Raw genomic sequence first — 25,854 nt, forward strand, 5'->3', positions numbered from 1 at the left:
TTCTTTACTGTTTTATCAAAGTCAACTCCACAAATTTGTGACCTTACCATTTGAAGCATAAGTTAAAACTGATCTTACTCACTTCTATAAACACAAAACTAAAAGCTTTGGAAAGTCTAGCCTTTTAAAATGGCCTGATTTTTCTCTAGTGAAGTAATAGGTTCATAACTCACATATTTTGTAATATTATACCATCTTATCATGCCTCATTTAATTAAATATTAATATTTTATATACGATTTGTATTTAAATTAAATGCAACTGTGCATCTGGCATCCAATTTTGGCTAAAAATCATAGCATTGTACTAAAGCACCATTAAACTGTAATAATACACACATGTCTTTTATATAAAGAGAATTTCTTATTTCTTTGGAGGAGCAACAGTCTCAAACTCCAAAGCTTTTTTTTTAAATCAAGAATTATATGACTTTGGGGCGCCTGGGTGGCTCAGTTGTTAAACGTCTGCCTTTGGCTCAGGTCATGATCCCAGGGTCCTGGGATCGAGCCCCGCATCAGGCTCCCTGCTCCGCAGAAAGTCTGCTTCTCCCTCACCCACTCCCCCTGTTTGTGTTCCCTCTCTCACTGTGTCTCTCTCTGTCAAATAAATAAATAAAATCTTAAAAAAAAAAAGAATTATATGACTTTAAAATTAAAATTTAATTAAAAATCTAAAATTAAATAAGGATTATCTGAACTTCATCTTTCCCTGCTGTAGGGCAAGAAAGTCTTCAATTTAACTAATAATAAGGCAAAAGATTTTTCCTTCTCAAAAAATAAAAAGGTATTAGAAAAATTCTGTCTCAATAAAATTTTTTATACATTTTCTTCTATTTGAACAGTGATGACATTAATATTAATCCACAAAGAATTACTCACCCAATGAAAGCCACCATCTGCTCCACTATGTGTTTGCTGAATGTTATTATAACGAAGATTTTCTGTAAAGAAAATAACAATTAAAATAAGTATTTCTGTTATCAGAAAAAAACCTCAATATAAATTCATAATTCTGATAAGACTCTAAAGAGGTGAGGTCCTGCCCCGATTACAATTTTTAAAATTCTTTAAAAAAACAAAAACAAAAACACCACTTGCCTAACAAATGCTACCTACTTTGTATTTTAAGGATGTTTTTCCTTAAGCACAGCTCTAGTCTTACAGGATACACGACCATGTCTGAGGGGAAAATGTGAGTCATGAAACCCAAGGCTGGGTGGACATTCCACATGTACTATGTATCTTAGAATGGAGTATACAAACTGAAGTCATGGGTTCCCATACATAGCCCCCACTACTGAAATTAAAGCTGATCAGCCTGAGGACTGGGATAAATCTAATCCAGAGGATCCTGAAAAGCCTGTACATCCTTTATAGAAAGTTTATAGAAATTAGCACTAAAGTTTCATTCTTAGACCCTGAGTGATCTTGGACTTTAGACTTACTGTACAAGCAAAAACATCAACAGGTTATTGAGAATCTTTATCAGACTTGGGTCATTTTCAATTTGGTGTTACTGAGGTACTCTCCATTAATTAAAGATGTTGATACCTTACAAGTAAAGATGCCTTTAGTGCTAAAAGGTAGCAAATATCCCCAACTCAATTAAATAAATGTTCAAAATAATATATATCATGAGGCATTTTTATGGATTTTCAGGGAACATGAAATGGGAAGGACACTTCTTAAATGTGCTGAAAAAAATTTTTTTTAAAGATTTTATTTATTTAGGGGCAGCTGGGTGACTCATTTGTTAAGCGTCTGCCTTAGGCTCATCCTGGGATCGAGCCCCGCACTGGGCTCCCTACTCAGCAGGAAGCCTGCTTCTCCCTCTCCCACTCCCCATGCTTGTGTTCCCTTTCTTGCTGTCTCTCTCTCTGTCAAATAAATAAAATCCTAAAAAAAAAAAAGATTTTATTCATTTATTTGAGAGAGAGAGAGAGCAGGAGTGGGGAGGAGGGGCAGAGGGAGAAACAGACTCCCCGCTGAGTAGGCAGCCTGATGCGGGGCTCAATCCCAGGACCCTGAGATCATGACCTGAGCCGAAGGCAGACGCTTAACTGACTGAGCCACCCAGCTGCCCCGTGCCCTGAAGAAATTAAAAAAATTTTCTATACATAGTAGAGAGATGATAAGTTTTATATATGTACATAAACTATACATGACAGTAGTAGTAAAAATGTATTATACAAGTTCAGAGAAAGGAAAGGTCATATAAGTAGGATTAATAGAAGATTCAAGAAGGTGATACTAGAGTTTAAGTCTAAAGGACTGATAATTCTTTTATTAAATATGAGTAATTCTAGATTCTCTCTCCAAATTCCTGATGACCGCTTGCATTTTTGTTATTGTTTGTCAAATAATAACTTCAGCCTATGCAACAAAAAGGGAGCGAAGAGAAATAAAATGAATAACAACAGACTTCTTTTTATCCACCCATTATGAATCTCAGGAAAGTAGCTAAGTTAGATTAAAGCATATTATTTCAGATAGAAGACTAATAAGGCAGTGACATTTTCTTAAGAAATGTCCTAGTGTGACAGAGACACTGGCAGCTGCACAGCTGGGTATGTGTAAGGAAGTAGGACTGAAAAAAAAAAGTGCGCAGTCCTTTTTGGTGTTTGTGTATCTATTTTTTTTTAAGTTTTTTTAAATTTATTTTAGAGAGAGAGCTGCGGGAGGAGCAGGAGAGGGACAAGCAAGCTCTGTGCTGAGTGTGGAGCCCGACATGGGGCTCGATCCCATGTCCCTGAGATCATGACCTGAGCCAAGAGTCGAACGCTCAACCAACTAAGCCACCCAGGTGTCCCTGTTTATGTATCTATTAATTTTAAAAAGATACTACCTATCTCATGAAAAAAGCAAGCACATGTCAAAAACAGGTACAAGATGGATGATGATTTCATAAACAGTGTTATACAAATGGTGTATGAAGATTATGAAACCAAACAGACAATTATTATAGATCATTTAGGGAGAAAAGCATTAATATATAGGGGTCCTTCTAGTTTCCATAAAAGCCAGTTACTGGAGCTATAAATCTTCCATAAAAGCCAGTTACTGGAGCTATAAATCTTTCACTAAGAATTAGAGCTAATAGTTTTGCCTCTCAGTGATTTCACCACCATGAGTTTTCCTTACCATCATTTCCTAACATTGAAAATAAGCCAATGCCCAGATAATTGCATAATTTCATTGCTTGAAAACAAAACAAGACTTTCTTTTTATATGTAACAACTTGAAAATTCACTGTGCTGGGGAAGACATAAATGTGCCAGATACTCAAGAACATATGTCTCATCTCATTCAGTCTAGAGGTCTGAGTGGGGATTCTACCAAATAAACAAAAGGCGCTGGCCACCAAACAGCCCACTCAACCGTGTGTGCAGAGGAAAGGGTTGAGTAGGAAAAAAAAATATGGGTGTAGGGAACTAACAGTGCCAGAATGAACAAAGAAGACACTATCTATAAAAGAAGGTCCTTTAATGGAACGAAAAATCTTAAATTCATTTATTAAAAATTTACTGCGGGCGCCTGGGTGGCTCAGTTGGTTAAGCAACTGCCTTCGGCTCAGGTCATGATCCTGGAGCCCCTGGATCGAGTCCCGCATCGGGCTCCCTGCTCGGCAGGGAGCCTGCTTCTCCCTCTGACCCTCCCCCCCTCTCATGTGCTCTCTCTCTCTCATTCTCTCTGTCTCAAATAAATAAATAAAATCTTTAAAAAAAAAAAAAAAAAATTAAAAAAAAAAAATTTACTGAGTAGGGCGGGGTGCTTGGGTGGCTCAGTCAGTTGAGTGTCTGACTCTTGGTTTTGGCTCAGGTCATGATCTCAGGGTTGTGGGATCGAGCCCTGTGTGGGGCCCCGCACTCAGTACAAAGTCTGCTTGAGATTCTCTCTCCCTCTCCCCCTTCCCCTGCTCACGCTTGCTCTCTCTTTCTTTCAAATAAATAAAATCTTTAAAAAAAACCCAATTTACTGAGTGGGGCACCTGGCTGGCTCAGTTGGCAGAGCGTGCGCCTCTTGATCTCAGGGTTGTGAGTTCGAGCCCCACGCTGGGTGTACAGATCACTTAAAAATAGTATCTTAAAAAAAATTTTACTGAACGTCTACTACATGTCATATGATATTCTAGGCACTAAAATACCTCAGTGAGTCAAAGACAAAATTCTCTACCTTCATGGAGCTTATATTTCTGTGTATGTGTCTGTGGTGGAAAGGTAAAGAGGCAATAAACAATATACATGGTAAGTAAGTTACAAGGTATGTGCAGTACTGAGTATAAATATATTGACTTTGGAAATCCCAATCTAATATTATTAGTGGGCTACTTCAAAATTTTTAGGGGAAGTTTAACAAATAGCAAGATATCAAAAATAATATTTTTGGCTGTTTACTTTAGGCTGAAGAAAAAGAGAAAAGAGCCAGAAGATAGGTTTACTATTAGATTACAGAAAAATCTGTGTGTGGTTTCCCTCTGATTACTTCAGAAATAGTTAAAACATTTATATTACACACTACTATTGCTTACCCAAAGAATGAGAAATGTTTGTCACCCTGAGCTACATCTGGATGTACATCAAGTGACATGCCTTTAGAAAGTATGTCCCCCTGGTACAATGGAACACAGCAAACATATCCTATGGTCTCAGTTTAGTGAAGGAACTCAGATTTTCTGCTTTCAAAAACAGAAAGATTTTGGCTTTCTTCTTTTCCTTCCACACACATAAAGAGTATAGCTTTGAATTTATAGAGTTTCGTTTGAATTCCAGGGCTTTAGCCATGTATTTTATCTTCTCTAACACTCAGTTCTCCTATTTATGAAATATGGATAATAATTATCTCACTGGATTGTTCTGAGATGACCAGTGCACACTGCCTGGCACAGGTCCTGATAAATAGCAGGCTTTAAACAATTCAGTTTCCTTAATCACATAAATAATTTATAGTTTAGAAGGCAATGTAAAAGAATGGAAAGAACACTGAACTTGAGCCAAAAGACATGGGTTCAAATTCCAGCTGTTATTTACTTTACCTATTAACCTTCTAAGTTTGACAATTATAAAATGGGAGTAGTCATTTCTCTATCCAAGGATTATAATAAAATCAGCTCACAAACACTAAGTGCTTTGAAGTACCATATAAAAAAATTAAGCATTATCATAACTTGAAAAAAACTGAGAATGTTTAAAAAATATACCATTTTTAATATTCTGTAAAGAAAAATCTGGTAAGTTGAATGCCCATCACTATAGAATACTCTTAGCATAATAAATTTTACTATAATTTATAAAGAAAGTTACTACACAAAGCTGGGTGCATAAAGCTTATAGATTCCCAGAAAAGTGGCTATTATAAAGGGAATTAAAATAATTATTGTTTCTTAGGTATTAATACTTTCAAGGGATAATTATTAATTTTTAAAAAGCAAAATGATAGCTTCCTTCTTCCCCAGAAAGAATTGAAAAGATCAAAGAAAAAATTACTATTATTTTTTAAAGATTTTATTTATTTATTTGACAGAGACACAGTGAGAGAGGGAACACAAGCAGGCAGAGGCAGAGGGAGAAGCAGACCTCTCATGGAGCAGGGAGCCCGATGCAGGGCTCGATCCCAGGACCCTGGGATCATGACCCGAGCCGAAGGCAGACGCCCAATGACTGAGTCACCCAGGCGCCCCTATTTTTTTTTTTAAAGATTTTATTTATTTATTTGACAGAGAGAGACACAGCGAGAGAGGGACACAAGCAGGGGGAGTGGGAGAGGGAGAAGCAGGCTTCCCGCTGAGCAGGGAGTCTGGTGCGGGGCTTGATCCCAGGACCCTGGGATCATGACCTGAGCCGAAGGCAGACGCTTAACGACTGAGCCACCCAGGCGCCCCAGAAAAAATTATCTTGATACACTGCAAAATAGTTTACTACTCGCCATAGTATTTTATTATTTGAAAAATTCTTTTTTTTAAGAAGATTTATTTTAAAAAAATTTTTTTTTAAGATTTTATTTATTTATTTGACAGAGAGAGAGACAGCAACAGAGGGAACACAGGCAGGGGGAGTGGGAGAGGAAAAGCAGATTCCCCACTGAGCAGAGAGTGTGATGCGGGGCTCGATCCCAGGACCCTGGGATCATGACCTGAGCCGAAGGCAGACGCCCAACGATTGAGCCACTCAGGCGGCCCTATTTGAAAAATTCTAATATGGTATTGTAATATTTACCAAAATAACTAGCATTCCAATATTAAAAAACTCATTTCATTGAACAATATACTTAATATTATTCCTTGAAGGAGGAATGTCCTTGGAATAGTGAGTGATTATCACGGCAGGGGAGTAGAAGACAGGCTCAATAAACTCATCCCAAATGCCAAAATCTAACATTAGAAACTGGGCAGGTAAAAGCAGCTAAAGTTTTCTTGTTTCATTCTAAGAATTGAGGGTAGAGAGGTGTTAAGAAACTTGGGACAAAGGTGCTTTTAATTTTGAAGTAATCATACCAGGGCACTGCTCTTGCCTTTCCTTTGGTGAATGCCTCTGTGCTGCAAACCTCACTGGTTAAGAAATTCTTTTCAGGAGGCGCCTGGGTGGCTCAGATGGTTAAGCGTCTGCCTTCGGCTCAGGTCATGATCTCAGGGTCCTGGGATCGAGCCCCACATCGGGCTCCCTGCTTGGCGGGGAGCCTGCTTCTCCCTCTCCCTCTACTGTTCCCCCTGCTTGTGCTCTCTCGCTCTGTCAAATAAATAAATAAAAAATCTTTAAAAAAAAAAAAAAAAGAAATTCTTTTCAGGTTAATTGTGTTTTCTCCTAGTGAGATTTGCCCTTTTAAAAGGAAACAATTCATATCACAGTTCTAGAAGCACATATTCATTTCCTTTAATTTTCTCTCCTCTGTTCATATACGTGTGTGTGTGTGTGTGTGTGTGTGTGTGTGTGTATAGACACACATACATACCTCTATCCTAGGGCTTTTGTTAAGACTGGCTTTGAACAATAGCAGATTCTCACTTCTCTAACCACAACCCACAGCTCTTTGCCTCTTCAGAGACCCCTTTCTTCCCCATTCTCTCCCACACTAACATCTGGCTGGTTTTCTGTAAAGGACATTGGTGCCTTGAGAGGAAGTATTATTGGGGGGTATGGAAGAAAAGTAGAATTAGTGAAAGCCCATCTTCTCTCAGCTCATGGTCAGTAAAAATATGACATTTTTGGACTATGTATGTGAAAATGATGTGCATTTTCCTATTTTTGCTTGATAATAGCCTTGGATGAACAGTTTCACAAGGCAAAAAGTGAAATAAAGAAAGACAGGAAAGGAGGGAGGAAAATGAAGGAAAGAAAGAAAACAAGGAGAAAAGTCTTAAAGGGGCACAATTTTCCAATAGGGACAGGGAAAACCAGCACCAAATTCACTAACCTCCAAATGACTTTCCATGGTTAAATACCCAAGTAAGATACCAATTAACAGAAGCAGAACCAAAATATTAACAATTCATATTGGAATGAGCAAGGAATTAAGTTTTAATGCCTTTTAATGGGCTCATCATCACTAGGCAGTGAATCAGAGGGTATCCTTACCTGGATATGCATTTTAATTATTGCTTTTCCAATCAGAGTTGCACCAAAGAAAGTCCAAAAAGGTACAAGAAAGTGTCCACATGTTATTCCAGCCAGATCAAATAGAGGATTTGGAATCTATTAAAAAAAAAGTTAAAATATATAATCCAAGGAACAGTTTAATTTTATCACCTACAGGTATGTGGAATCATGCGTTAAGCCTTGCTTTCATTGCAAAGACAGGTACAGGTTCCCTGATCAATAACAGACTGTTCAGAAGGTTAGGCAAGTATTGTTTCTGTAAGTTGGGTCTCATATTCACTTCAGGTTGCTGTTCAAAGCAAACCCAGCTGTCCTTTTGCTTGTACTACTTATAGCTAACACCCCATAAAAATACTTTAAAAAAAATCACATTAGAATTGGATAAAACCAATGGACCTGCAGGAATTTAATACCATTCAGCAGATACTTTGCCATTTGGTAGCTGTGTCTAAGTTGAGGTATAAATGAAGAAAAAGCCATAAGATTATTTCAGTAGTTACTAGGGTTCTAAAATCTTCAGCTTGAAATAAGAATATTATCTAGAAAGTACTCACATCTATACAGTAAGCATTCTTATAAAAATTACAAATACATTTATATGTAGATGTGCTTTTATTCTTCAACAGAAAAAAATTCATAATTTGTATTTTGCACATACAAATCTCATCATTTGTATGACAGCCCAAGGCTGTGGGGCTGTGTAAATATATTTTAAAAAGAAAATCAAGTGTGGAAATATGAGTACATAGATTCAGATGTTTTGAATACTCAGTCCCAGACAAAGAAGTGATTCACAACAAATACCTTTTCCAAACATTCCCACATTTCAAGAATGCTGAAAGACAATTTCATGTAAAAATGCAAAGAAACCACAAGCTGTTTTTGAGCACTTCACCCATTTTTCTCCCATAGAAGCACTCTGTCCTTGTGGCAGTTGGCAGAACCATTCAGAAGCCAATTAATTTATATAATTTCATTTTTGAACTTTCAAAGAAAAGCCTACTTGTTTAAAAGATATTTGTCACATATGTTCTTTTAAAAATAATTCCATGACTAAATTAGAATTCAAATATTCTTTTGTTCATAACACTTGGATTCAATAACTCAGTTTTGTTTTTCTCATCCAAATTCAAATGTTTTATGCAATTTCATCTGTCTTATAATCATGTTAATAACAATACCATTTGTACAGCTTTACATCAATCATTTTTTATATTTTCTCATGTGACCCTCGTAATTCCATAGATTACAATTTTAATTGTTTTCCTTTATTATCAGGCTCTATCTCATGTTGAAATAGAAATTACTTTAAAGTATACAAGATATCTAAAGCAGAGATTAAAAATTAGAATTTGCTGAACATGCTGGACAACTCAGTGTATGCTGTATACCCTCAGAAGAGCATAATCAGTGAATTTATTGTTTCATGTGCATGTTATTTATTCTTTTTTTTCAACTGCTGACTAAATACACAGAAAGGAAGACTGGGATTAAATGAACTACTAAGTAGCTTTGAAATGTTCCCTCAACTAGGAGTTTTATTTATCTTAGTTTGAATGTTAGTAACAAAATAATTAATAAACTTAAATGAAGTATATATGCTTTCAACACTTTAAGTATCAAAAATTTTCTAGAAAAAAGTTCCTAGAAGGCCAAATTGATCTATCAATATTCCTAGTCAAATATAAAGAAGACTGAATAGTATAGAAAGTGGATTTCAGCAGTGAGGACACAGGGATAGATGAGCGCCAAAGAATACTATTTTTTGCTTTAATAAATTGAAGGTACTCTGTGTTTTCCCCAGGAATAATGAAAGCTAATTTTTCTTTTCTTTCTTTCTTTTTTTTTTTTTAAAGATTTTATTTATTCATTTGAGACACAGAGATACAGAGAGCATGAGCAGGGGGAGAGGCAGAGGGAGAGGGAGAAGCAGGCTCCTTGCCGAGCCAGGAGCCGGACGTAGGGCTTGATCCCAGGACTCTGGGATCATGACCTGAGCCGAAGGCAGACGCCCAACCAACCCCGAAAGCTAATTTTTCTTGAATGTTTTGCCTTGTTAGGTACTTTTCTAAAGTTTCTACATCGTCAACTTACTTAATCCCAAAACAATGCTATAGGATATCATTACACTCACTTTACAGAAAAGTGAGACAGACAGGATCGACAATTTATTCAGGATAGAAGGATTTCAGCAGCAGAGCAGGATTTCAACTCAGGCAATGTGGCTCCCATGCTTGTTCGCTTAGCCTCTGAAGTAAGGACATTATTATCCATTAGGCCTCTCAGCTTAATCCCATTCTGCTGACTTCCATGGCACTTTCAACTTATCCTTGTATTTCAATGGTCTCCCTCACTAGACTTCAGGATCCTTGAGGAAAGGGAATATCTTTCACCTCTTTATTCCAAACACTCAGTGACTGAATCATAGCTGACAAATAACAATAAAAAATGGAGGAACATTTATGTTCTAAGCACTGTGTTAGTTCACATATATTAAATCCTCACATCAGCCTTTAAGAGCAGTGTCTTATTGCCCCTTTTTAAAAATTAGAAAACTAGGGTTCAAAGAGAGTAACTTGACTAGGTTACATAGTTAGTAAGACGCAAAACTGGTTTGGGAATGCCAAAGCCAATTCTCTTTCTACTATATCACACTATAATATAAACTGCTCAAATAATTGAGGTCAATATTATGAAAAAGAGCTTCTACATTAAAAAGAAAAATTAGATTATGAAAATTTCTAATATTGCCAGGGTCAAAGGCACATGTGTATTTTACAGTATATCTAGAATGTTCACATCACATTAGAAATTTTGGCACCAAATGTCCTCTTTTTTGATCAGGTGCTTTGCTGAGGGAGGAGTACTCAAAGATGAATTCACATTCTAGTACATAATGGATAAAGGAGCTGTGTGTCAGTAGACAATAATTTTGTGAATTATACGTCCAGTTGCAGTTTTTATCATATCAACTAGGTGCACCTAGTTATACTGGCCAAATCCACCACCGAACTGCCAAAAATTGTGTATAGGCTACTAAAGAAAACTCTGTTCAAACTGTTCCATTTCAAATATAACTGTTTCTATTATATTAGAAAAGGACCAGGATAAACACCGACTCATCAAGGAATGTCCATTTCACAGACTAGTTTGAGGTATTAGCTACATTTTTGACATACGTGGCTTCTTAGTTCCCTGTAGCCAAAGATGCACTTAACTTTGCCTAAGAGGCTTCAATTACCTTGATGGTTGTAAATATCCCTTAAGACAGGTTTCATATGAATTCTTCCTTATAACTAACGCTTGAAACTCTGGAAAAAGACTACTTATCTATAACTCTGGAAAGAATGAAGTCACTGTTATTTGGTTAAATGCACTTCATTGGATAAATTCTTCATGGAAAGGAAGAACTTTCTCTCTTTCTTTTTTTATCTCTTCTATTCTTACTGAAACAAGCCATTTAGGTCTGAAGTCATCAATGGCAAGATGAAATGTTTAAAGTCAATAAACAAGGTATGAACCTATCCAACAGAAACAGCTCATTTGATGAGTAAGATGAATGATTAATAAAACTACATACTTATTAAAAGTGATAGCATTTTTGTTCACTCAAGTGTGTCATCTTTATTTTTTCCTAGTGTGCTATCTTTAAAAACAAATTGGATCAAAATATAAATCTACCATTTATTGGAATTTCTCACTTTTAATACAATTCACTTACTGAAGCACAGGCCAAAATTCCAAAAAATCCAACCTTCTGTACTAGGTTCTGAACTGCCAGTTTAGCCCGGGAAGCAAAGTCCTGTATAAAAGGAGGATAATCAAAACATTAATGAAAACATTAATGAAATGAAGAATGAAAGATGGCTCTTTATAGGATTTATAATATTAAATATCTCACAACCTGATTCACTTAATCATTGCTTTTGATGAATGATTTTTAAAAAATCACAGAAGGTTGAACTAGAAAATATGCAAATAAAAAACTTGATAGAACAATTATACTCTTAAAGATAACGTTTTACCACAATTCAAGCATAAGCCAAAACATTGTTACTTTATTTTTCAGATTATCTCTGGATTATCTAGGGATGAACAAAAGGTTATAAACTAACTATGAACCAACACATTCTTTTTTTTTTTTTTTTTTTTTTTAAGTAGGCTCCACACCCAGCCAGCATGGAGCCCAGTGTAGGGCTTGAACTCACAACCTTGAGATCAAGATCTGAGCTGAGATCAAGAGTCAGACACTTAACTGACTGAGGCACACAGGCACCCCAAACCAACTCATTCTTTTGGAAATACTGACCTATCACATTTGTTTCTTTCTCTTTCCTTCTACTACTTGCCAGATTCACTCCCTGATTAACATCAGGGTAGAAAATCATAGGATTTTTCAAGACAGCCAATGAAGACCTCTGCTGATCACCAGTCAGATGAAAAAAATAGTTATGTGGCAATAACTGAATAAGCATTTATTACCCCCCAAAGCAAAATGACATCTTACATTTCACAGCTTGTGCTAGTTTTATGAAATATTTTCAGAAACATTTTACTCGAGCCTTTCAATAATCCTGCAGTGTAATAGAGCAGATCCTTTAGACTCTGAATCAGTGCTCTTTTTATTTCACTATGCTATCTCCCATGCTGAAACATGCATTTGGCTGGCTAGCGTATTTCCATGACTTTCTTTTTCCTTCATGTTGATGCTACAATTATATATATATATTTATATATATTTTATATTATATATATTTTTTATATTTTATATATATATATATATATATATATATATTTTTTTTTTTTTTTTTTTTTAAGTGCCAATCTGGGGATGCCTGGCTGGCTCAGTTGGTAGAGCATGGGACTCTTGATCTCAGGGTGGTGAGTTTAAGCCCCAAGTTGGGCACTGAGCTTACTAAAAACCAAACAGAACAAAACAAAACCCTCCAACTTACTTGCTGAGGATGGTGAGAAAGTCAAAGGAATTAAACCAATAAGGTATATCTTAAAAAATATTAATAGTTAAGATAAACACTTTCAAGTTCAAATATATCGGCTCTCAAAGTCAATCATTAACTAAATTCTACAATGCAGTTTTGTAACTTTACAATTTATTTCCAAAGAGAGAATTTTTCTTTTTGGGATGTCTTCCTTTTTCAGTAAGTCAACTATAATCAGATTTTATATATAAATATAAATATAAGTATATATATACTTATGTAAAGTAAGCTCTACACTGTGGGGCTTGAACTCACAATTCTGAGATCAAGAGTCACATGCTCTACCAACTGAGCGAGCCAGCCCCCAAGATTTAATATTTTTAAACAAATTGATCTACTGTAACACAGAGAACTTTCTATTTTTATTCAGATTTCTAATTCAAGATTAACTTTCTTCTTAAGCCAGCATCTATTGCATTAAATGTGAAACACTGATTTTATTGATTTACTGATTTTTTTCTTCCATGAAGATAGAAGTGTTTTCTTATTTATTTATTTTTTAGTTAGTGAACATACAGTGCAATATTGGTTTCTGGAGTAGAATTCAGTGATTCATCACTTACATACAACACCCAGGGCTCATCACAAGTGCCCTCCTTAATATCCATCACCCATCTAACCCATCCCCACCCACCTCTCTCCATCAATCCTCAGTTTTTCTCTATCGTTAAAAGTCTCTTATGATTTCTTTCCCTCTCTTTTTTTTTCTTTTCCCCCTTCCATATGTTCATCTGTTTCCTTTCTTCAATTTCACATATGAATGAGATCATATAGTATTTGTCTTTCTCTGACTGACTTATTTCGCTTGGCACAATATACACTGTATATTGTATTGGCACAATACATTGCAAATGACAAGATTTCATTTTTTTGATGGCTGAGTAATATTCCCATTATATATACACACATACTACATCTTCTTTATCCATTTATCAGTTGATGGCTATTTGGGATCCCTCCATAGCATGGCTATTGTTGATAATGCTGCTATAAACATTGTGGTACATGTACCCCTTCAAATCTGTATTTTTGTATCCTTTGGGTAAACAGCTAGTAGTGCAGGGCGCCTGGGTGGCCCAGTCGGTTAAACGTCTGCCTTTGGCTCAGGTCATGATCCCAGGGTCCTGGGATCGAGTCCGGCATCAGGCTCCCTGCTCTGCCTCTGCCTGCCTGCCACTCTGCCTACTTGTGCTCTCTCTGTCAAATAAATAAAATCTTAAAAAAAAAAAAAATACCTAGTAGTGCAATTGTAGGAGTGCAGGGTAGATCTATTTTTAACTTTCTGAGGCCTCTCCATACTGTTTTCTATTTTTTTTTTTTTTTTAAGATTTTATTTATTTATTTGACACAGAGAGAGAGAGAGAGAGACAGTGAGAGGGAACACAAGCAGGGGGAGTGGGAGAGGGAGAAGCAGGCTTCCCGCGGAGCAGGGAGCCCGATGCGGGGCTCGATCCCAGGACCCTGGGATCATGCCCTGAGCCGAAGGCAGACGCTTAACGACTGAGCCACCCAGGCGCCCCTCTCCATACTGTTTTCTAAAGTGGCTGCACCAGGGGCGCCTGGGTGGCTCAGTCGTTAAGCGTCTGCCTTCGGCTCAGGTCATGATCCCAGGGCCCTGGGATCGAGCCCCGCATCGGGCTCCCTGCTCCGCGGGAAGCCTGCTTCTCCCTCTCCCACTCCCCCTGCTTGTGTTCCCTCTCTCGCTGTGTCTTTCTGTCAAATAAATAAATAAAATCTAATGGTGAAAGAGGGTTCCCCTTTCGGGCACCTGGGTGGCTCAGTCGGTTAAGGGTCTGCCTTCGGCTCAGGTCATGATCCTGGAGTCCTGGGATCAAGCCCCGCATCGGGCTCCCTGCTCAGCAGGGAGCCTGCTTCTCCCTCTCCCTCTGCTGCTCCCCTGCCTGTACTCTCTCTCTCTTTCTCAAATAAATAAAATCTTAAAAAAAAAAAAAAAAAGAGGGTTCCCCTTTCTCTGCACCCTCGCCAACTTCTGTTGTTTCTTCTCATCTTATTGATTTAAAAACTGTTTAATATATAATGAAACCAGTTTTCCTATATAACTTATTTTAAAACAAATTATACTTCCATTTATTTTTAATAATTTACACAATCAATCCCCAAGTCATTAAACTGTAATTCATTAGAAGCACTAAATAAAAACTGGTAAGCCATAATGAATAGATATATTTTGAGTTTTAAAAATATCAAACAGTACTATTAGAGTATAAACGAGGTATGAAATTTTAACTATTACAGCCCAAGATTTAAAAATATAAATTCGGAAAAATGCCTTCCTTTACAGCCCTTGCTATCTTCATAGCAAATCCATCTTAATGAGTGGTAAGATGGTACTCAATTGCTAAGAAAAAGTAAAACAAAGAAAGTCTATAAAAATTTTATTTTAAAGACAACACACTTTTTTTTTTTTTTTTAAAGATTTTATTTATTTATTTGAGAGAGAGAGAATGAGAGACAGAGAGCATGAGAGGGAGGAGGGTCAGAGGGAGAAGCAGACTCCCTGCCGAGCAGGGAGCCCGATGCGGGACTCGATCCCGGGACTCCAGGATCATGACCTGAGCCGAAGGCAGTTGCTTAACCAACTGAGCCACCCAGGCGCCCGACAACACACTTTTTATAAATGTATTTCCCAAGTGGGACATACGTGGGAACACTTTTCTATCTTACCATTTATGTAGTCCCCAATATGTAAAATTACTGCAAAAAAAATATTTTTTCTTGCATAAAATAATACAGAAAAGATCAACAAAGTGTTTTATTTCAAGTTTTGTGTCCTGGGCGCCTGGGTGGCTCAGATGGTTAAGCCTCTGCCTTCAGCTCAGGTCATGATCCCAGGGTCCTGGGATGAGTCCCGCATCAGGCTCCCTGCTCCTTGGGAGCTTGCGTCTTCCTTTGCCTCTCTCTCTGTCTCTCATGAACGAATAAAAATAAAAAATCTTTAAAAAAAAAATAAAGTTTTGTGTCCTGTTTTCTTTTATCTTAATTTAAAGGCTTTAGAATCTTTTTTTAAATTAATTAATTAATTATTTATTTTTTAAAAAGATTTTATTTATTTATTTGACACAGAGAGACACAGTGAGAGAGGGAACACAAGCAGGGGGAGTGGAAGAGGGAGAAGCAGGCTTCCCGCGGAGCAGGGAGCCCGATGCGGGGCTCGATCCCAGGACCACGGGATCACGACCTGAGCCGAAGGCAGACGCTTAACAACTGAGCCACCCAGGCGCCCCTAGAATCTTTTTCTTTTTTAAAAAAAGATTTTATTTGTCAGAGGGACAGAGAGAGAGCACAAGCAGGGGGAGTGGCAGGCAGAGGGAGAAGCAGGCTCCCTGCTGAGCAATGAGACCAATGCAGGACCCTGGGATCATGACCTGAGCTGAAGGCAGATGCTTCATCGACTGAGCCACCCAGGCAGGCATCCCTAAAGGCTTTAGAATTTTATATTTATTTAAACCAAGAACTATGATACTGCCATCATTTAAAACTGATGTTTTTTTTCTATTATAATGATACATACACACACACTTTTTTTTTTTTTTACTTTTTCTTTTAAAGTAAGTTCTATGCCCAATGTGGGACTGGCACTCATGACCCTGAGATCAAGAGTCACATATTCTACCAACTGAGCCAGCCAGGCACCTCCATACAAACAGATTTAAATTAGAAAAGAGGTATGACTATACCAATTGGCTTATATAAAGAAAAAAAGATTAGGGGTGCCTGGCTGGCTCAGTCAGTAGGGCATGTGACTCTTGATCCTGGGGTTGTAAATTTTAGCCCCGTGTTGTGTGTAGAGAGCACTTAAAAAAATAAATAAATAAAACCTTAAAAAAAAGAGAGAGAGAGAAAGATTAAACATTATGCAGACCACCTAATATACAAAACAATGAAAATATTTAAGCCTACAGAAGTTCATGGAATCACCACGTTTTTAAAAACATCCTGAAAGTAAAAACATCCTGAAAATCATTTTAACCCTCTGGGGCAGAATCTCTTTACTCAACAGAAATTAAATAAGAACAAAGGAAAATAGACCCCTTGTCCTTTCAGATGCCTGGGTGCCCATTATCAATTATCCTTAAGGGTACTGTAAGAATTTTCATTTGAGGGGAAAGAGTTACTTTACCTAAATAAATGAAGTAGAAACCTCTCTTTAACTTTTTTTTTAATTAATTTTTAGCTTCCATGTCTTACAAGGAAAAAAAATTAAGTGGCTTTCTAATGGGAAGTTTTACTTTTTAAAAAGTCTGAAAGTTGTCTATTGAAAATGGATTTCATAAATCTTATTATGTGTTTAACACATACAGTGACCATGCTACTTTCAGTTCCTGTAATTTATTTTCCAGGACTTTCACAATATTCTCCGAATTAAAATTACATTTATATACCAAACAATCCATAAACGTTTATTTAAATTCAACTAATATGAAGTCTGCACGCTTGTTTTCATTACAAGAAACCAATAGCAGAATATGCAGCTTGAGGGAATATTTTCTTCATGTTTTTCCTTGCCGTGTAATGAAAAAAACCTCAGGGAAGCATTGTACTAGTATCTGCATCAAATCTAAAATATTTTATGATAGTAACTCATGTTTGGATTTCATAAACACAACTATATTTTGTTGTTTTTATTTTAAACTTATTTCACTTATTTAAAACTTACTGATATGGCTCTAAAGGCTTTATTGACATAATTTTATTGAAAACATCATTCTTTTATTGTCTAAAATGTTCTACATGTTAAATGTAATTGTACTTTGTTGCTCTTTAGTTTTAAAAGTTCTTTTTTAAAAATAATTTCAGTACTTTTAAATTATTTACATATTTGAAAGTTCTTTTTTATCAGATAATTGTTGATTTTAAAAAGTAACATTGTCTATGTATATGTTTATTTATATTTCTGCTTGCTTTTAAAATAGAATTGTGTGGTAGGTATACTATTTGACAATAAACCCAACTTACACGCGCCCCCCCCCCACCACACAACCCCCTCTCAACACCAGCCAAAAAAGGCCTCTTTTACTAAAGTTTAAAAGAATCATTTCAAACATGATTTGCTCTTCTTTTTAGGCCAGCAAATAAAAAAATTAGCCAAAAAAAGTGCACCAATAATGAACAACACCTTTTTAAAGACAAAGTTTAACAAATTAATATGTTAGGCATTCAATATTCAAGTTAAATATCAAAGGAAATTAGTATCTCATTTTAAGGGTTTTGGTGTATTTGTGGGAACAATGTAGCAAGTTCAATTTGATTACTTCCTCAATTGTCATTCTTCCATAAAAAAAAAATCTGTACAACTAAAAACAAATTCCTTTTAATAGTTTCATTTCTCTGGATTCACATTTCACAACGTTTACCTATTTCACAATTTAAATGCCTGAAAATTTTATTCTCTAGTTCTACCTAAATAAGTAGCATGCATTTACAATTTGTAACCATGTATCTCATTCGACTTTTTAAAAAATAAGCAAAATACCAGTAAGTTTAAAAAATAAACAAAATACAAGTAAGTAAAATTATCATTCCCATTCCCACCAATTGTGATTATATATTTAACTAACCATGCTTCTGAAATTAAGAATGAGAGACACTAGGAGCATTTCCCCAATAACTACAAGACAAATGAGGCAATGTTACAACAAATCCTTCTTATCACTGAGACTTTAAGGATTAATAAAGAAAAAACAGATAAAGCCTTCAAGTATGAATATTCCTGCACTACTTTTACTTCACCTTTCTTTTTCCTAAGAAAAATATTTATGATTAAGGGAGAAGAGAAGGGCGCCTGGGTGGCTCAGTCATTAAGTGTCTGCCTTTGGCTCGGGTCGTGATCCCAGGGTCCTAGGATCAAGCCCCGCGTTGGGCTCCCTGCTTGGCGGGAGGCCTGCTGCTCCCTCTTCCACTCCCCCTGCCCGTGTTCCCTCTCTCGCTCTGTCTCTCTCTGTCAAATAAATAAATAAAATCTTAAAAAAAAAAAAAAAAGGGAGAAGAGAAACTGTATGGATAATTATAAGTAGCTTGTAAAATACTAATCTTTGAATCTAAAGATACCAGATGGATTTAAATACATGAAATAATATTTATCTTCAAATGGCAAGAGTACACTTATTTCAATTTTCATAAGTAACCACAGGAAATTTCAAGATCTCTTTAAAAGCAACAAAAAATACCTAAACCTGTTAAATGAATGCAGTATTACTGGAGATAATTATGTATTTGGTTAATAGCTTATGTTAGTTTGAGAAGACCTATTATTATCAATGTGATGATAAATTGTGAACGATTTTATAGATTATAATTTTGTAAATTATCTGCCTTCTTAATCCATAATATGTTAAAACTTCTGCTTAGCTTGGGATGGTATTGAAGTGGCTCCACAGATAATATTAAAACCACAGAGCAATGGCTTCAATAATAATTCCTCATATATAAAGGGAATTTAAAATATAATGTATTTTTGAAGTTCTTTCACCATCTAAAAATGACTTTTTAGTTCCTTGGCCCTAGTCAAATATGTTGTGTCAAGGAAGTAAAACTCTATTAACTAGATATGGAGCTAAAGAGTAATGATGACTTAATATAAGCTATTTCAGCATTGTGGACAATCATTCTGAAATAGTAACTTGTTATTAAGATCTTAATAACCATGTAACTAAATTAATTTTCTACACTGAAGTCATATTAAACATAATAAATACCACAATTAAAGGGTACAATTAATTCTCATCATAGAAACTGCAATGAAATATAACTCATATTTCTTAAATCTTTCAGACTAAAACATGTCCTAATTGTAATTTTCTACCCTTGATCAGGGTTCTTTATGGGTTATTTTCACATAAAAATGTAGATTAATTCACTGAATTCAAGTGAGCAAAATATTTTATCTTACTGTTAACTTCCTCAACAATATCAATAATGTAGCTGCTATGCTTTAACATTACATATTTAAGTAAGTCTCCTTTATTTTTATTTCTTTTAAGTAAGTCTCCTTTAAATGAGGTATATTTTCAAGAGTCATATATCATCTATTCTGTTTTTGTTTTTGTTGTTGTTGTTTTAAATGTTTTATTTATTTATTCATGAGAGTGAGAGAGAGAGAGAGAGAGAGGCAGAGGCAGAGGGAGAAGCAGGCTCCCCGCCTAGCAGGGAGCCCGATGTGGGACTCGATCCCAGGACCCCGGGATCATGACCTGAGCCGAAGGCAGACGCTTAACTATTTGAGCCACCCAAGCGCCCCTCTATTCTGTTTTTGAATTATAATGGACTCAAACATGCTTATGAGGTGAAGATTGTAAGGAAATAAACTCTAGAATTACAAGCAAAAGTAGGGATATTAACTTGATGAAATAAAGTGATTGCAACAGTAGTAAGTAGTTAATAAATTTTAAATTTAGTACCTATAAAATGCCGGATTACAAAATGCACATACACTTACCAAAAAAAGTGATCAGAGCAGAGTTGTGCAATAACTACTGAAAATGAAGTGTTTTAATATCAAATTTATGGCTTTTTACATTGTTACATCAGAGATGATCACTGGAATGTCCTTTTTTTTTAAAGATGTTATTTATTTATTTGAGAGAGAGAGCATGTGAGAGGGCAGGAGCAGACGGGGGGGAGGGAGAAAGAATCTAAAGCAGACTCCACACTGAGCATGGAGCCCAACATGGGGCTCAATCCCACGACCGTTGAGGTCATGACCTAAGCTGAAACCAAGAGTCGGGTGCTTAACTGACTGAGCCACCCGAAGCCCCTAGAATTTCTATTTAAATTGGATATTAAGGTAAAATTCTATAATGGTGCAAACAGAATACATCACATAAACACATTTCATAAAAGCAAAGCAAAGCAAACTTATTTTGAAAAAACTTGGGAGATTTAGAAATTGTTTTTGTTTAAACATTTTATTTATTTATTAAATATTTTATTTATTTATTATTTTATTTTATTTATTTGAGACAGAGAGAGAGCACACAAGTGAGGAGGAGGGTCACAGGGAGAGGGAGAAGCAGACTTTCCGCTGAGCAGGGAGCCTGATGCTGGGCTTGATTCCAGGACCCTGAGATCATGACCCGAGCCAAAGGCAGATGCTTAACCAACTGAGCCACCCAGGTGCCCCGAGATTTAGAAGTTTTAAGAGATTACAGAGTTCTGATTCAAGATGGTGACATAGGAGGATCCTGAACTCACCTCTTCCCACATACACACAGAATGTATAGTTACATAAAGAACAGCTCTCTCTGAAAGAAATCCAGAAATTAGCTGAGCTATTCCTACACATCAGGCAAGCCAGAAAAAAAAAAAAAAAAAACCACATCAAAAGGATAGGAGAGGCTTGGAAACAGCTCACCATAAAACCTACCTCCAGTGAGACAATCTACAACTGGGAGGGAAAGCATAATTCTCAGCATCTTCCTGAGGAATGAAGGGTTTGGCCCCCCACAAACCCATACTTGGCACCCTATCTTTTAAGACTTCCATGTGAGAGGCACCCCAAAACATCTAGGTTTGAAAGCCAACAGGGCTTATGTCCACAAGACCCACAAGGCCAAACTAAAAGACAGTTCTTAGCCTCGGAACCCAGTATACAGGCAGCAGACTAAAACACCCAGTCTTTCCACAAAACAAGACTATTTGCTTATCTTAAAAGCTCTGGCCTGAGGGATGGGCTTCTAATCTAAAATGCATCTAGGGGCACCTGGGTGGCTTAGTTGGTTAAGTGTCTAACTTTGGCTCAGGTTGTGATCTTGGGGTCCTGGGATCCAGCCCTGTGATGGGCTCCATGATCAGCAGGGAGTCTGCTTCTCCCTCTGTCCGCCCCCTGCTCGTGCTCTCTCTCTCAAATAAATAAAAATAAAATCATTAAAAAAAAAAAAGTATCTAGAAGCCGACTGCAAACTCTCCAGAGCTGCAGAGGCTGGCATGTACCATCTTCACACTGTCCCTTTACCCATTTTTAGGTTCCTGGGATCTCCCAAAAAGGAGCTTATGGACATGTCTGGTGCCCTGGATCTTGCAGTTCCTGTGCCAGGGATCCCCCTTGATTGCCTGGCTCCAGTGGCCAGTGGGGCTTACGTTCACAGAGAAGGAGACTGCAAGAGAGAAACAGTCCTTAACTGCATATCCACCAAAGGAACAGTGCACATGCAGCGGACAGAAATGCTCAGTCTTTCCATGAAAGAGGTCTATTTGTTTACCTAAAAAGCTGTGGCCTGAGGGGCAGGTTTCTTTTGTTTTTTTCTTTTTATTTTAAAGTAATCTCTCTACTCAACGTGGGGCTCAAACTCACAACTCTGAGATCAAGAGTCACATGCTCTACCAACTGAGCCAGGCAGGCGCCCCAGCAAGCTTCTAATTTAGCACACATGGGGGCCCACGGCAATCCTTTCCAGAGACTGCAGAGGCCAGAGAACACCGTATCTGTCCTGACCCCCATCACCTGTGTCTCTGGGAAAAGAGCTTGTGCAAACCTCTGGCACCCCAGCTTTTGTGGCTGCCTTGCAGGGTACACGTCCCTTGACTGCCTGGGTCTGGTAGCCAGTGAGGCTTGTGTTCATGGGTTTAATAGGATGGTAGCAAACAGAAACAGTTCTTAGTTGACTACGTTCCCAGGGCTCAGTGCAGAGGGAGCAGAGAGTAACGCCCATCTCTGTGTCCCCCAGAAAGAAGTATGTTTGCATACATTAAAAGTTGCTGCCTGAGGGTCCATTTTCCAATCAGCATGCATCTAGGTGCTGTCTAAGCTATTCCTCTTATGGTCACTGACAGGTATTGGCCACCCTCAATTATTAGGAGACACTAAGAACAAATAAGGCTCTTTGGACACAGTCACAAAGGACTGACAGACAACTAAGAGCCAAGGCAGGGTTGAAAGATACAGTTCATTTCCTACAGGAGGCCACTTGTTCAAGACTGAGAGAGGTGGATATTTTATCTATTGCATAGAAACCAACACAGATGGTCACAGAAAATGAAGCAAAAGAGGAATACGTTCCAACAAAAGAACAAGATAAAACCTCTGAAAAAGACCTTAATGAAATGAAGGTAAATAATGGCCTAAGAGTTCAAAATAATGATCATAAATATGCTCACTTAGATCAGGAGAACAAAGCAGGAACAAAGCAAGAATTTCAACAAAGATAGAAAATATAAGTACCATACAGAAGGCACAGAGCTGAAGAATACAATAACTGCATTAAAAAATTCAATAGAGGGGTTCAACAGTAGACTAGATGATGCAGAAAAAAGAGATCAACAAGCTTGAAGACAGATTAGTACAATTCTCCAATCAGAGCAGAAAAAAAAAAAAAAAAGAATGAAAATGAGTGAAGATAGCTTAAGGGAATTATGGAGAAATGTTAAATGGACAAATATTCACAGTCTAGTCCCAGAAAGAGAAGAGAGAGAGTAAGGGGAAGAAAAGTTATTTTAAGAAATAAAAGCTGAAAACTTCCCTGGGAAAGGAAACAGACATCCAGATTTCCAAATAAGATGAATCCAAAGAGACCCACACCAAGACACTTTATATTTAAATTGCCAATAGTTAAAGGCAAGGAGAGAACTGTAAAGGCAGCAAGAGAAAAACAACTTGTTACATACAATGGAACCCCTATAACACCATAAGCAAATTTTTCAACAGAAATTTTGTAGGCCAGAAGAGAATGGCACAATACATTCAAAGTACTGAAAGAAAAACAACAACAACAACAACAAACCCTGCCAATCAAGAATATTTTACCTGGCAAAACTGTCCAGACTGAAGCGAAGAGGAAAGTTGTTCAGACAAGCAGAGTCTGAAGGAGTTTAGCACCACTAGACCAGCCTTTCATGAAATGATAAAGGAATTTTTGAAAGCTAAAACAAAAGGGTTCTAATCAATAACAGGAAAACAAGTAAAAATATAAATCTTGAAGGTAAAGGTAGGTACATGGTTAAATTCAGAATAATCTAATGTTGTGAAAGTTGGTTAATCACTTATAAGCTAGTATAAAGTTTAAAAGAGCAAAAATAATTATAATAATAATATGCTAATGAGTACACAAAGACAAAAATCGTGATATCAAAAACAAAATGACAGTAGTGTAAAAATGTAGAGCTTATTTTTTAAAATTAATGGTCATTTAGATTAACCATTTTTAAAAGTTAGTTTGTGTTTTTTTAAAATAAGTAATCTCTATACCCACCATGGGGCTCAAACTCATGACCCCAAGATCAAGAGTCACATGCTCTACCAATTGAGCCAGACAGGCGCCCCAAATGTAGAGCTTTAATATGTGTTTGAACCTAAGGTGTTATCAACTTGAGAAAGACTGTTATAAATATAAAATGTTTTATGTATGCCTCATGATAACCACAAAGCAAAAACCTATAGTAGATACACACAAAAAAAATGAGAAAAGAATATAAGCATACCATTACAGAAGATCATGAAGTCATAAAAGAGAGCAAAAGAAGAAAGGAGCAAAGGAATTACAAAACAGCCAGAAAACAATTTTAAAAATGGAAAAGATCCATACTTATCAAGGACTACTTTAAATGTAAATGGATTAAATTCCATTTACATTAAATTCCAATTAAAAGGCAGAGTGGTTGGATGGATTAAAAAAACAAGATCCATCTATATGCTGCCTACAGGAGACTCACTTCAGCTTTAAAGACACACACAGATTGAAAATGAAAAGATAGAACTAAGGATATTCCACACAAATGAGAACCAAAACAAAGCATGGGTAGCTATACTTGTATCAGACAAAACAGACTTTAAGACAAAGGCTGTAATAAGAGACAAAGAAGGCCATTATATAATGATAAAGGTGTCAGTCCAACAGGAAAATAGAACATTTGCAAATATTTGTGCACCAACATACAAGCATTTAAATATATAAAGCAATATTAACAGATCTAAAGGGAGAAACAGACAGCAATACAATAATAGTAAGAGACTTCAAAACCCTACTTTCATCAATGGATAGATCACCTAGAAAGAATATCAATAAGGAAACATTAGAACTAAATGATACTTTGTAAAACCAGTTAGACTTAATAGACATTTATAAAACACTCTATCCAAAAGCAGCAGAATATACATTCTTCTCAAGCACACATGGAACACTATCCAGGATAGATCATATATTAGAAAATAAGCTTTTGGTTTTTTTTTTTTTTTTTTTGAGAGAGAGAGAGAGTTGTGGATGTGGAGGGGCAGAGGGAAAGGGAGAGAGAGAGAATCTTTTTTTTTTTTTAAAGATTTTGTTTATTTGAGAGAAAGAGTGTGAGAGCGCTTGAGCACATGTGCTCATGCAAGCAGGGGGAGGGGCAGAGGGGGAGGGAGAGGGACAAGCAGATTCCGCACTGAGTGCAGAGACCCACATGGGGCCCAATCCCAAGGCCCCAAGATCACCACCCGAGCCAAAATCAAGAGTTGGATGCCCAGCCGACTGAGCCACCCAGGCGCCCAGGGGAGAGAGAATCTTAAGCAGGCTCCATGCCCAGCATGAAGCCCAGCACGGGACTCGATCTCATGACCTTGAGATCATGACTTGAGCCAAAATCAAGAGTCAGATGCTTAACTCACTGAGCCACCCAGGTGCCTTTTTTTTTTTTTTTTTGAGAGAGAAGACAAGTATTAATAACTAAAAATACTGAAATTGTATGAAGCATCTTTTCTGACCACAATGTTATGAATCTAGAAATCAATTAAAAGAAGAAAACTGGAAAATTCACAAATAGGTGGAGATTTAACAACATGCTATTAAACAACCAATAGGTCAAAGAAGAACTCACAAGTAAAATAAAAAACTATTGAGATATATGAAACTGGAAACACAACATAGCACAACTTAAGGGATGCAACAAAGACTGTTCTAAGAGGGAAATTCACAATGATAAATGACTACATTAAGAAACAAAGATCTTAAATAAACAACCTAACTTTATACCTCAAGGAACTAGAACACAAAGAACAAACTAAGCTCAAAGTTTGTAGAAGGAAGGAAATAACAAAGATCATAACGGAAATAAATAAAATAGAGACTAAAAAGACAATAGAAAAGATCAATGAAACCAAGCTGATTTTTTGGAAAAAATAAACGTAACAGACAAACCTGTAGCTAGATTCACCAAGAAAAAAAGACTTAAATAATACACTGAAAAACTGGACAACCTAGAAGAAATGGATAAATTCTTAAAAATCGACAACCTACCAAGACTGAATCATGAAGAAATAAAAAATCTGAACAGACCAAT

General features: G+C 36.6%; 1 protein-coding gene across 10 annotated transcripts in view; it reads right to left on the minus strand.

The window, feature by feature from the left end:
* Positions 1–25,854, minus strand: part of VMP1 (vacuole membrane protein 1) — a 137,050-nt gene that overhangs the window by 21,228 nt on the left and 89,968 nt on the right. For 9 of the 10 annotated variants that reach the window (XM_078064366.1, XM_078064384.1, XM_078064393.1 and 6 more), the window contains 3 exons: positions 11,310–11,390; positions 7,568–7,684; positions 879–940 (listed from right to left, as the gene is read on the minus strand). In XM_078064366.1, coding sequence (XP_077920492.1) covers positions 879–940; positions 7,568–7,684; positions 11,310–11,390 — 260 coding nt within the window. The remainder of the gene's footprint in view (positions 1–878; positions 941–7,567; positions 7,685–11,309; positions 11,391–25,854) is intronic. The other variant, XM_078064409.1, reaches the window with a different exon arrangement.

This window comes from Halichoerus grypus, chromosome 2 (genome assembly GCF_964656455.1).
Source record: "Halichoerus grypus chromosome 2, mHalGry1.hap1.1, whole genome shotgun sequence".
Taxonomy (NCBI): Eukaryota; Metazoa; Chordata; class Mammalia; order Carnivora; family Phocidae; genus Halichoerus; species Halichoerus grypus.